Below are 14,138 nucleotides of genomic sequence, written 5' to 3'. Positions count from 1 at the left end.
CACAACAGAAGCCACGGTCTAGGAAAGCACCCTGCCTGTAAATACCAGTGTTCAGGGGTGAGTTATACACACATCTGCGCATCCCAGCAGGGACATCCAGTTTCCATCGCTGTCAACGCAGTTACACTGCACACGTACCGCCTCTGCATCAGGGCTCATGATTGCACTTACACCAGTTTGGTTTTGAGTAAATAAAAGCCTGTGCCTTGACTGACTGATCAATTAAAAGCAGAAAAACTGAACAGGGGTGGAGCACATCCCAAAACAGGCAGAGATTAGTGCTTTCTAGAGAAGAGGTTCAAAACTAAATTACACTGGCTGAAGTAATTTGGCCATCATCCCATGCACTGTGTTGTAAAGGCCATTAAGTCACTGATTCAAATTATCAGGCAGCCTTTTCGGTCATCAGTTACTGTTAAATCACTCAACAATTTTGTCTAGCTTCGGGACAGCCACCACATATGTACACGAGAGCACCAATTACCCCAAAGGCCTATTGTCAAAGGGTGATTCAGAAGAACATGGCACAAAGATGCTTCCGACAGCTTGGACGCGATCTGCCTCAAGTCTGTAACATCCACTAGCACAGGGTGTTACGTGAAGTCTCTATGAAGACGTTTCATCAAATGCCTAACCAGAGGGCTTGCTCCAAGGGTCTGACCTAAGTAACATTAAATGTCAGAAGGGCATTCATGTTTTTGGGAGCAAACTCAGACCTGGCAGTCGCAGCAAAACAGTGCTGCACATTTTTGACTCGCTGTAAAAACAGGCTAACAAATGGTGCTGGTATTTTAATTCTTTCCAGAAATAAATCACAGATGGTATCCAAGGCCACCTGCAGTCCACGCTGAGAGGAATTTTCAAGGCACACACACAGACGCACACACACAAAGAGCTGTATGAACACAATTTTTTTACTGCATGGAGAGTGCTATTTAACTGAATTTAAACAACCCCCAGATACTGTTGATTTAAGCTATATAAAAACCCAGTGGGTAGGTGTGTGGGAAAGCTTAGCAAGAAACCTGAGTCTCCCTTACAGCATTAGGGCTTTTTTTCTAAAGTGGAGTGAGGAGAAACAGCAGCCTCACTTGCTCCTTTTCTACCCATTCCAGCGATGTTAATGCACCAATTTTATTTCCTCAGTGAGGGATACAGATAAGGTACCCACACTGCTTCCTCCTCCTGCCTCCCCCCTCTAGCCTATGTTTGAGTACCAAGTATACATGAGCATGATTTCATAACACTTCTCGACGCCACAAACCAGTATTCCCAGTTTCCATGCTGTGAGCAACACCCTCAGCCATATTATTTGCAAACTCTACAAGAGTCAGACCACACATGTTGCAGCACCAAGTGTTTTCATACTGGTTCATCTGCATCCTGGCCCACTCCCTCCTCTCTCGCAAGGCTGAGCATCAGAGCAGCTCCCTGAGCCACAAAGCAAGGTTCCTGCTTGCTGCCCGGAGGCTTCTTTCTCTGGAGATTGCCAGGAGCGAGAGCGGAAGTTTCTGCATGGATCTGCTCATGGCAGGCTGGTCACTTTCTCACTCTGTTTGGTCAGCAGCGTTTAGCAGGGAAAGTCCAAGGGAAGTCTGTGGCTATGAACCTGTTAATGGACAGGCACACACACAGAGACACACTGCAAACCTGCACGCACTTTCATGTAAACATATGAGTGCATTTATGTGGATAAACTCACAGTATTATATATAAGGTGGACACCTCCTCCAGGACTCTGTACTATTGGATTGTAAAAGTCAATTCACACATTTGCCCATCCCTCCCCTTGGGAAAGAGCAGCTCCAGGTTGCTCCAGGGTGCCTGATGGTTGCAGGGAAAGCCTGAGTCTCTCTCTCTCTCTCCTGGCCCTACTGTCTGTATTTATTTCTTTCCAGCACTTTTTCTTTTTAAGTCCCTCAATCCCAGTTCATTTCTGTGACTTTCATCTGGCAAAAACAGAAATAATTCAGTTCCGATTCAACCATTTTGTATCACTTCTTGGTCACAGTGTCTGCCTTTACAGAAAGATAACCCTCCCTCACTATTAGCTTAAACACAATACTCTAGTGACATTTTTTAATTAAGGGCACATCTCTATGTTTCTATGTCCAAAAGTACAAACATGAAATTTTAGATGTTGACTTCTTGCTGGATGCAGAAATGTAGCTCGAATAGCACAGAATTATTATTAGCACATTCATTCACCCAACTCCAGCAAGAAACCCAGCAACCTCCTTCAGCCCCACCTGCTGTTGCTCACATCGATTCGCCATCCATGGGAAGCACAGCCCTGGCAACCAGCACAGAGATACAGAGGGTAAGACAGAGCCTCGCTGGGAATTAAAATTTTGAATTAGTGCAATTGTAGCAGGGAAGGTGATTTTTTTTCCCCCCTTTTGTTGTTAAAAGGGTTATTAAATACATAATGAATCTTCATCAAATGGGTTTTAAGGCTCTGCTCTTTTTCTCTCTCTGCATGTCAGCTCACGTGCATTCCTAAGCAGCGACAAAACAGTCTCAACAGCAATGTCGAGAAAACAAGGCTGGGGAGAAGCAGGACAAAAGCTTGGTAACTATCAACAACAGCAAAAAAAAATCTTCAGTAGCACATCAGAGTTGTTCTTCATATTCATGTGAGGTCGCACGACCTTATATTCTCACTCACAAACACGAGAGTGGCGAGACAAGTTTTCTTTCAGATAAGACCCGCACTGTTTGATCTCCAGCAGCAGGGGCGTCTCTGAAATTCCTAGCAACAGCCACAAATCTGCAGCAGAAGCAGCAGCAAGAATGTTAAGGCCAGCTTTCAGAGTAGCCATGGTCAATTCACATCTCAGATGGAGTATTTCTGGCCTTTACTTTTTGCAGGAAAAAACCCAAGTATCTCCTGGGGTCACTACCATATGCCAGGCATACCAGCGAAGCAGTCTACTCCAGCAGCGTGTTTTTCTCGTTTCACTGCAGGTAAGCTGAAAGGTTTATAACCCACTGCTACAATCGCAGAACGCCAGCTGTTCGTCAGGTCTGCTTTACAGGCAACTCATTTTGCATCTCTGACGGGCTCTACTTCCATTCCCTGTTTAGGAACCCTGTTTAGGAGCTTTTCCTATGTACACAGAACTTTTTTTCTTTTCGTTCTCCCCCTCTCCAATTCAAATGTTGTTCTCCAGTTTTGCATTTCATTTCAGTTTTCATTTCCCTTGCTCTTGGACAGTATGATTAGATTGCACTAATTACCTAAGCCTCAGTCAAGGTGTTGTGTCAGTGGCTCCTGGGATGTGGTGAGGAATGAGTTTTTTGACGGGCCACCTGCAATGGCATCAACAGGTGGTTGTCGAGATCACTTGCTGAGTTTGCCTTGGAAACCTGCCCTGCAGTTTCACTGTCAGAGAAAACACATTCTTCTCTGACACACTTCTGCCCTGCAGTTAACAGAGATACACCCACACGTGCCAGGAAAGGATCCTGCCTGCCTTTGACAGCAGGAATGGGAACAAGCAATTAAAGCACTGGGGATCAACTTTCCCAGGATTTAGTCTCAATTGCTACTATTTCACTACGTAACCTGGGTGCACTTCAACATCCTTTCCCACAGCTAAAGCTACGCATCATCTGCCTACTTCATAGCAGCAATGGGTTGCTTCACTAAGCAGCTACACGGCAACTGACACTTCTGGCAGAGAAGCAGCATGTGGGAATGCGTCGTTATGTTGGTGGAATGGTAATTGCGAGTGGTTCAAGCAGCCGAGTGCAGACTGACAAGACCACTTTTGTTTAGCAAACAGTTAAACTCATTCCCCAGAGATCAAGCAGACCTACACTGTAATTTGGTATAAGCTTTAGAAGCGAGCTGGAATGATGGATGAGCCACCACCCACGTGCCTCAGGCGGAGTTGGTACGAGGCAACACCACTCTCACTCTCCTACCTCCCAGGAGCTCCTGGGTGATGGTGGCGCAGTCCGTGTCCTTACTGACTTCATTTCATTATTAATTCCCTTATTGATCTGCTCACTGCGCACTAGGCAGATACAGTATTTTTATCTCCTACACTTCTGACAGTGCTGTTGCTGAATTGCGAAGCCTCTTGAGTAGCTTGCATTTTCTGTAATCTGGGGAGTGTGGATCCACCTGGACTCACTCGGAAAGTAGACACCCAGTGAGAGGTACCTGGAGGAAATCAGGGAAGCTTGTTGTGTTAGCATCTGAGCTGCTGGGCTGCCTGCTCCCTGATGAGGAAATTCAGAGTGATGTTTCAGCTTTCCAGCTGTTCTTCCATTTTCAGGTCAGGCCAGTGGCCAAAAATACCCTGAACCATCAAAATCTGGTCAGGATATTACAGCTATTACTTCCTTCTCTCTAATTGTAGAGTAATTGGTTTACAATCAGAGCAGCGATTGCATAGCTGGAGTCTGTGAGCATGGGTAAACAGCTTAGACATGAAATCTGTTATTTGCGATACCTGTCTAGGGTCTTCTGCTACATCCACCATCAGGTTGCCTGTCCCACATCCATCACCTTCTCCACCGCTTCAACACAGCCATCACGCATAGGCACCCAGCGGAGGCTGCAAGGCCTACACACAACCCCACGCATTTCAGAAGGAGCATGTCCGAGGGGAAAACACGGAACGTAATTCTCAACAGTAGAACAGACTCAGTTTTTTACTTACGCTGTTTTATTGCTTATTACACAGGCCTCAAATAATTTCTCTGTGACAGGAGTGGGAAGAAGGAATAAAAAGAAGGAAAACTCAAGTGCAGAGAAACAAGGTGGTGGGATCAAGTAAAGCAGCTTCCCAGTGATGGGGCCAGCAGGAGACTCCGAACTCCTGGTCTGCACTACTGGGTCAGAGAGCAAACATGCAAGATGGGGACAGGGGCTCATGTTTCAAAAGTGCCATAATCCTGAAATTACTGAAGCAAGTGGAGCACTAGGACTGGTGCTACTGAGACACCCAGCACCTACAGAAGAGCACGTGTGTGGCTCCTACACGGGTGGCACCTACAGAAGTGTTCTGTGTGGCTCCAAGCCCCAACAAGGCTTCGGACGCTCTGTAAAACAATACCATCAGCACAAACCGTGCTATCTAATAAAGTTGAGGAAATGTTTGCAATCAGTTCTCAAAACAGACTCTTTCATAATCGAAATACTGCAGAGCAGAAGACAGCATTATAATTATACTAAATGTGTGCTGCTGAGTTAGAGAAGAGCAAAATCTTTTGTCAGCAAATCCCATTTACACAAGCAGAGACAATGTTGGCAAGAACAGTTACGTTACGCTATGTACTAGCACGTTCACTGCACGACTTGAATAATCTTTGTTAGTCTCTCTTCTTTTTAACTTGCAATGGGCTTTTCTAGTAAGCTGGAGAAAGTTCAGAGACTAGCTACAGGAACAATTAGAGGACTGCAAAAACTCACATAACACTGAAAATGCCAGTAGCTACATCAGTGGTTTGTAGCAAGCAGCAGGTTAAGGGAGGAGGTGATCAATCTATGGAAAAGAGACTTTAGGTAATGGGATCTTCAGTGTGGCATTTAAAGGTGTAAACAAATCCAATGACCGGAAGCTGACCTTAAACAAATCGGATTAAAAATAAAGGAAGACATTTTCAACAGCCAAGGTAATTAACATTCAGTACGATTTATTGATTGGTTGTGCTGGATTTTCCATTCCTGGAAACATTAAAAATAGGATGGAAGTTTTTCTAATTGACTTCCTAAATGCCCAGCACGGTAAAAAAGAACAGGATGCTGCTTAAAAAAGCTAAAAATCACCTTCACCCAGAGGTGCCTTCAGGGCCTCCTCAGTGACAATGAACTCCTGTCCTCCCAGCTTAACCTGGGCGAATTAGGAGCCCTTGGAGAGCTTTTCTTATAACCCTGTCAGCTGGCCAGAAGACAAAACACAGATGTAATTTCTGGAGCTTCCTGCCACACCACATGTCAGGAAAGAACATTTCTTGCACCTCCTGACATGCCCTATGGAGCTGAGCTCTGCCTCTGCTGTCCATCAGAGTCACTCCTCACCTTGTCTGTCCTTCCCACATGGGCTTTTATTCCCAAAGACATGATCTGCACCCTCCACATTTACTTTCCCTTGCTACTCTCCCTCCACCCTTTTCCCTGCACTCATTCCCCTGAGAGGCTTGTCCCTTCTCCCTTCTCCCAGTCCCCCAGGACCAGAGAGGAGAGTTTTGGGGAACAGAGGTGACCTGCTTGCTGCATCAAGCACTGCCCAGGCAGCGGTGAGCAGCCAAGGCCCCAACTGTGCTGGACTAACCCCACCAGCAGAAGCGGTGAGTGGAGGGATGCTGCTTGCAGGGAATGACCCCATCAACACGTGGCTGGGAGGGTCCTTCAGAGGTACCACAGGAGATGTCCCATGCTGCAGCCCAACCCCAAGCCCAGATTTATCATGCATCTACGGTCTAGTCAAGTCTAGAGGAGTCTGGGCAATTCACCCTCCTGCTTCAGCTCCATCCTATGCAGAACCACAGTAATGATATTTACCCTGCCACCGCACAGGAGCATTTTTAGGATCAATTAGTTTAGTGTTCACATAAAGCTCTGTGGACAGAAGCCTCAGTACAAGTAGTAAGTACTATTATTATTACTGCACTTCAGATAGCTACAGCACTGGCATTTTCCAGACATGCACCATTAACAATTTACTAAGATAAATGGCCCAGGAACCTGAAAATGCATTTATGACAACTACCTCCTGCTTACCAGCATACATTCAGCTGCGTATATGACACCTCATTGCTCAATGCGTAGCTATGGTAACATTTCTCTCTCTTATATTGAAGCGTGCACGCGCGTGCATACACACACACATATACACACATGTGAAGCTGGAGGGAAGCCAGGCTACCCCATTTAATGACACTCAAACACCAAGCCAGGAAACTTTCCCAGCCCCTAGGAGCTGGGGGTGAGCAGCAGACAACCCCATGCCCCGCAGGCTGCACCACACAGCCAGAGCCCCATCAGGCCCTCAAGGGACTTACTTCAGAGCAGTTTTGTAGTGGTAGATCGCCTCAACGTTACGGCCCTGGTCTTTCAGAAAATTGGCGTAGTTGTAGTGCACCTTGGCATTGTGGGGCAGGGTCTTCACTCCTGAGCTGCGAAGAGAACAGAAGGAGGACGCTGTTAGCGGCCAGGTTACCTCACCTTCCCCACCTTCTTCTCACAGTCCCTTTTTCTGAAAAGCGTGCTCGCATTTTGAGTGCCTTGTCACCTCCTGCACACTCATGCCAACACAACTCATACTAAAACCCCAAGCTTGCCCCATGCACTGGTACACCCCGTGCCCCAGGAGGACATAATTATGTGTCAGCAGTCCAGCTCATCCTGGCTGCTGTCACCACAGGCACCTCTAGCACTGCAACACTCCCTGTGGCCAGGTGCTGTTGTATTTCAAAATCTGAATTATTAAATTGAAAGACCCTAAAAAGGCTAATATTTAGAGGGAAAGCATGTAGTACTTTCTATGATATAGCCATAACAGGCTCCCTGCTTAAAGCTGAGTGTCGTGAGGCACTTCAGGAAAATCTTGATTTAAATCTGTCAGGTACCAGAAAGAAGGTATCTTTTCCATACGCATCAGCCACTAGAGGGGATGCACAGCATACAGCTGAGTATCGAGCCACCACATACTCACCGCTTAGCACTGAGCCGTACGGCCAGGAGGCAAGGGCTAACGGGACTCTTGCCCTTAGCTGGCAAGTTGTATGCTCCGGTGTTACAACACATGACTGAGGACATGTGGCTGCACAGCCACCCCGTCCCTCCCTTTCATCTCCCCTGTCACCTGTAGATGGGACTCAACATTTGGAATTAACAATGAGGGCACAAAGACAAAAGGAGACGAGCAAGCATATGTTTATTTACTTCATTGAGAGCACAGAAAGCAAGGTATACCTTGCACAGCTAGAGGAAATGCTGTTTCAAGGTTAAAGAGAGAAAGAAATCACAGGAGCATGTACACCATGGAAACATTTCCCCTGCAAGAATACAGAGAAGTCAGTACTCTGTTTAATGGGGGAATCCTTTCAAGCACATAAATAGGGGCTCTTTGAGATAATGGGAAACAAGGATGGATGAACTCGTTCACGTAAAAGCAGACAAAGTATTGCTTCTTGCTTACAAGCAGATTCCTGCCATGTACTCTCTTTTCTCACCGCCATCATCTCTGACCTTTCTACCTCAGGTAGGAAAAGCAAGGATCAGGGAATTCCCAAGTCTTGTTGTTTTGGCTTGTCTATCTCTCCTGTCTAACCTTGGCAGGCATGGAAGTTAATCATAACAAGATGGGGTCACACACACCCCTACAGTATGGTGCACACCCTCTCCTGTGGGGAGAATGCACCCACAGTTGCAGAAACCCTTTGCCAGGGATTTCACTGTAAAATGGTGCTGGAGAATCGTAGCAGCAAATATGAGATCTTTTTGGTTATCTGCAGTCAGCGGTATCAAGCATCGCTAATGCCTACTTGTGAGAGCTTCCAAAGCTTCGCCCACGGCTGCCTTGCAGAGTTCAGCACAACACAGCCACGGTTTGCCTACTGAAATTAAAAATACACCTTGCATTTGGCTGCCTAATCATCAGGTATTTCCAAATTACTTACTGGGAGCACTACAGGAATAAGACATTTTGTGACTAATCACTGAATTAAATCAGTTAATTGATGCTATTCTTAAGAGAATGATTTTCTATATTAGTTTTCACAAAGATATACTGCACCGGCAGCAAGTAACGGGTGACTACTATGGCTGTGTTAATTTCCATTGGCCTTGGGAGTTATTAACTACACACTTACAACCTCTGGGCATTGCTGGAATATTAATTCTTATACAGAGAGGGTTTCATTACATCGCCAGCATAACAGGCAGAGACAGGGACAGGCACTCACAACTGCTCTCTCAGAGCTACGTGCAATGAGTTGCTGGCTCTGCTACAGCCCCTGCTGAAACAGAGCGAACTGAGTGAACGCTGAGGAGTACATTACATATGCACAAGTACTTCAGTTTTAATGAGATACGGTTTTAACGGTAAGATGCATACGTTTAAATATTTTAATTCTGGACTACTTCCCTTTAAATAGAATTTATTATTAATCCTGCTGGTCCCATTTATTAAAACGGCACTAATAAAGCTTCTTGCATCTGCGTGCTTCTGCTGGAGGTGGGAGTGACACAGGAAAGGCAGAAATCGGTTTGGGTCCTTATGATGCTCTGTTCTGCATCGCACTTCTCACATTCTCTGACCTATTTATTCTCCTTGCACCAGCGGGGAGCGGGGTGTTTCATCCTGCAAACACACACAGCAATGACTGAGGCTGCTTGGCGTCTCTGTGCTGTGGGAAGGAGTAGCAAACACAGCGCTGGACACGGGGGGGATTTTTCAGGAGAGTTCAGGCAAACACTCCTGCTAATTGATTCTTGACCAGCCGAGAACACTGTTTGCTCATCGAGAGAGGAAACAATAATGTCCATAACGAAAGCCAAGTAGGAAAGGGTGGAGTATAAATAACAAAGCAGAACACAATGTTTTTCCATTTCTGCTTCCCGCAAGGCCTTAGTCTCTCACAATTTCAATCTAATTTTCCAATATGCTTTTCCAAACTCTCCTATATCCTTCTTCCCTAGTCCAGCACACACGTGCCCTTCTGAAAACCTACGGCACCGATCTGGTTCCAGGCAGAAACAAGCCCACTGAGATCAGATGTCACTTCTCCAGAGGATTTCCTTCCCTTCTGACTTCTACGACAGCAGTAAGTGACATAAATGGAAAATAAACAATAGGCAAACCCTTTTACGTAATACTTCCTCTCCACGGAAAGGCAAAAGCCTATTAGCCGTAAATCAGAAAAATAAAATACCACTGGTATTTTCCAACCTCAAATACCAGCATTACCCAAATCCCACTTCAGTTGGGAAAAGCCTCCTGCGATCCCTTGTTGTTTTCCTAAGTTCATGTTCTGCTCTGAAAAGTGACTGGGTGCAGGGCAGAGGCTTCATTGATTTTCTGTGATTTCCACATGAAAAGTGCTCAGTTTCAAGGGAAACTTAAAGGCCACTCCTGCCTCAGCAGGAGCCCTGGGAGACCGATGGGGTCTCCTCCGCTTTGGGAATCATTATCATCAATAAAGGCTCTCCACAGCACGTTATTCCCTGGATGCACAAACAACCACTTTCCTTGGCCTCCTACCCTTGTATTGATTTCACAGACATCAATGTTGGGTCACATTAAACTGTTCTCTAGAAGATGCACAAAATGCAATAGGACTTGCTCCTCTCCTCAGCTGAGCTAGCTTTCAGACTTAACGAAATAAGACAGCAGTCAATGCCACCTTCGGGACTGGGCTGGTGTTTGCAAATTACTGAAATCAGCAGACCTGGCTCAGGAGGGAGAACTGCTGACTAAGAAAGTGCCACTTTTATACAATTCCTTTGCTGCTTACAACTGCATCTCCAGGCACTGTCACAAACGTGGGCAGTGCCTGCAGATGCTTTCCAAGAGCAACACGAAATGTGGCAGCTTGAGAAACCTTGAAAAGGTCGGTACAATGGATGCAGAGTTTAGCCCACAGCCCTCGCCTCCCTCACTCTTGCTTCAGACATTAATACTGATCGAGGCTGGAGCCTGACCAGGCACAGCCTGGCCTGTGCATTTGCTCTATAGGCTAATTCCTTAGATATTTAACAAATAAGCCCTCCCTGCTCACCTGCCAATACAGTGAGACAAACCGCTTGGGGCTTCTAGAGATCTGTTGGAATAACATGCCTCAAATATCTAGATCTCTATATATTTGGCCACTTCTTACACTGTGGTTCATTTGCTTCTCATTTGATCCTTGCACATATGCTTGTGCACCTGTGTGACGATGCATCCTTTCCTTGGACAGCAGTATCCTCCTCAACACTGCTCCTTTCAGCCAGGTCTCGACGGGATTTCTGCATCCAGAAAACTTGACCCTGGGCTGGAGACTGAGTTAGGATTGCCCAGAGATGGCAACGGTGCTGCTGCACAATGTCAGAGCAGGGTAAGCCACGAGAACAGGACAAAATGGGGTACAAGTACAAAACTGATAACATGCTGAGTATACAAACGTCTCCTGGACTAGCGTACAGAAAGTGTGTATAAGAGAACAGGTCTCAGTGAAGGGAATCAAGACAAATCAACCCCAAAGAAACACATCCAAGCAAAGACAGGAATGCAAAGTAGAGGTGAAGGGAAAAAAAAGTAAGAGGAGAGAAAAAGCAGTAATTAACTAAAGCAACAATTGGAGAAAGAAGAATGAAGAACTAGAAATGGGAGTAAGGATTCTCTCAGCACATACTTCTTAAAAAAAAAAATTCAACACACACAGAGACTACCAAGCAGGTTGATTTATGTCTCCTTTCTCACATCTACAGATTTGCTCTGTTTCCTTATTATTTTCCCTCATACTTCTTTACTGTTCCTTATCTCCTCCTCCTGCACTGTCCTTTCTAATTTATTGCGGTTGCACATGCCTCCATCCACTTCTCCCTCCTCTCCTCATCAGCCTGTATATAGCCTTCTCCTTCTGCCCCAAAGAGGAGATCTCCCACTCCTGGGATGACATTATGCTATGCTATTCTTCCTTTGCATTTCCTTCCCATCAACAAGAGTCTTACCGTATTATAGACTCACAAGAGATGTATAACACCTATCAAAGAAGACCTTAAAAGGACAACAAAAAGGCCAATACAGTTAAACAGCATAGTAAAGAAGGCTATGAGAAATGAAAAACACCCTTTAAAAAGTGAATGTCACAGCTATAGAAGGAAAAAGGAAAAGAGTATAAACTTCAGCAAGTTAAACATAAACCATAATTAGGCAGACCAAAAGAGATTTAAGGAAAAACTTGCTAAAGCCATCAAAGCTAATAATGGAATACACATCAGATATATGAAACCTGCCAAAGATCCCCTAAGGCAAATAGATGATGAAGGTCTAAAAGTAGTGCTTGAAGAAGAAAAAGCCATGGCAGAAAAGCTAAATGTATTATCTGCACCAGTGCTCACCACAGAGGAACTGAAGGAGGTTGCCATATGGGAGACTTTCCTTACAGGGGCAAGTCCAAAGCACTGCCTCAAACTGAACTGGCAGTAAAAGAGGCTTTAAAACAAATCAACACCAAGAACAGTTTTAAATGCATTGGGCTTGGTAGGATGCATCCAAAGGAAATCAAGTGTGAAGCTGCTACTAGCTGGGGTATGTAGCCTATCATTTAAATGAGACTGGCCCTAGAGAAATGGGAGGTGATGAACATGATGTCACTTGGCTCCAGGGGAGGGATCTGGGGGGCAAAAGAACAAGTCTGATTTCCACTCCACGTGATTAGTGGAAAACTGTAATAAAGACTTGTTCTAGCAAACTTCTGGATAGCTACAATGTAACAGAGAAGAATTAACCTTGTATTTTGCAGAAAGAAGTTAGCTGGGCAGATCTGTTGTTCTTTAATAGATTCAACCCCCATATGGTACTGAATCTACAGAAAGCTTTTATGAAAATCTAAATATAGCCCAGTCAGCCAGAATCACATACATCAATGTTGTGGACTTAAATGTTCAAAAGCGCTTTTGATAAAATCCCTCACTAAAGACTTCCAATTTTTAAAGGCATCATAGAGTAAGAGGGAAGGTCCTCTCCTGAATCAATACCTACTTGAAAGACAGCAAGCAAAGAGGATGTCTTTACAACTGGAGAAGACTGCAAGCAGGGTTCCCAAGAGACATGAAGTGGCATCCGAGCTGCTCCACATGTTCACAAAAAAACCTTAAAAAGGGAGCCAACAGGGAGGTGACACATTTGCTGATGACACCAATGTGAATCACAGTGCAGGAATTAAAGCTAACTACAAGTTGTTGCAGAAGGATCTCAGAGTATTGACAGCTAAGCAAGAAGATGGCAGATGAAATGCAATTCTGGTAGAGACATAAGTATCAGAGAGTGTGTACACACACTCTAAATCTGCATAAATCTGCACACAGATTGATGTCTATAAATCAGACACTTCCACTCACAATAGGTATCCTGGAGTTCATGCAGACAGCGCTGTGAAAATATCACCCAGTGCTTAGGAGGGGTCACAAAAGGCAAGCGGAAGATCAGCAATTAGTAGAAGAGAAGAAAAAACAGAAAGCAGTCCTATATTACTGTGCTGCACATATCTCTTGAAAGGTGATTCTGGTCTCCCTCTTAAAAGGCCAGATTAGAGTTTGAAAGTATCCAGTGAAGACTGACAAGCAGAATCAGAAATGCAGAATAGTTTCCTTATGAGGAGAGTTCAAAACCAGCAGACTCCAGCATGAAAAAGGTACAGCCATGGGTGAGTGCACGGGGGTAAAGGCATGGAAGGCAGAGGACAAGCGACAAGCTGATGGTTCCTCACTACTCATTCAGCACACCAGAACTAGGGGACACCAAAACAGATGATCAGGCAGAAAGCTCACAGCACACAGAAATCTTAGTGTGCACACTGGGTAATTCAATGACAGAGCCCAGGCACAGGATGCTGTAGAAGCCAAAACTATAAATAGATTTGAAAAAGCTGTCAGAGACATTAATGGAAGAAAAGTCCATCAGCGTCTGTTAAAAGCCAAAAAAAAAAAAACCAAGTAACTCCTGACTCAGGAAGTCTTTAAACTGCAGATTACTGCAAGCCGGGAAAGGACTGGAGAGAAGCATCACTATTGCTGGCTCTGTTCAGATATTGTTTTTCTAGGCATCTGCTGCTGATTGCTCTCAGGGGCAAGGCACAATTTGAGGTGACCCAGCAGAAGGCACACCTACATTCTTCCCTTCTCCTCAAAAGCCCAGGACAGATGTGTCTCCTGCAATTGGCCCCAAAAGACCTGAGTTGAACAGCGAGCCAGCTCAACCCAAGCCACCGAGCCCTGTGTTGTACTACCCCGGGCAACACCAAATCCCTGCCCTGGGGCAAGGTGCGTTAGCTCCAGCTCAGTGCTGCACTGAAGCAGTGGCATGGTTTCTGAATTTGAGCTGGTTTGTAGGCAGCCACCCTGCTTTGAACAGAGGTAGGATGGACAGAAGTCCTTTTATGTCCAATTTAGCAGACATAACCTTATCCTTCTCTTC

At 45.3% G+C, this 14,138-nt stretch overlaps 1 protein-coding gene across 1 annotated transcript in view; it reads right to left on the bottom strand.

Annotated features, from left to right (window-relative positions):
* Positions 1 to 14,138, bottom strand: part of TMTC1 (transmembrane O-mannosyltransferase targeting cadherins 1) — a 150,728-nt gene that overhangs the window by 34,761 nt on the left and 101,829 nt on the right. The window contains exon 11 of the mRNA XM_086755234.1: positions 7,018 to 7,131. Coding sequence (XP_086611360.1) covers positions 7,018 to 7,131 — 114 coding nt within the window. The remainder of the gene's footprint in view (positions 1 to 7,017; positions 7,132 to 14,138) is intronic.

The sequence above is a fragment of the Chlamydotis macqueenii genome, chromosome 1 (assembly GCF_036417535.1).
Source record: "Chlamydotis macqueenii isolate bChlMac1 chromosome 1, bChlMac1.mat, whole genome shotgun sequence".
In the NCBI taxonomy this organism is placed as follows: domain Eukaryota; kingdom Metazoa; phylum Chordata; class Aves; order Otidiformes; family Otididae; genus Chlamydotis; species Chlamydotis macqueenii.
This window is presented reverse-complemented; position numbering and strand designations above follow the sequence as displayed.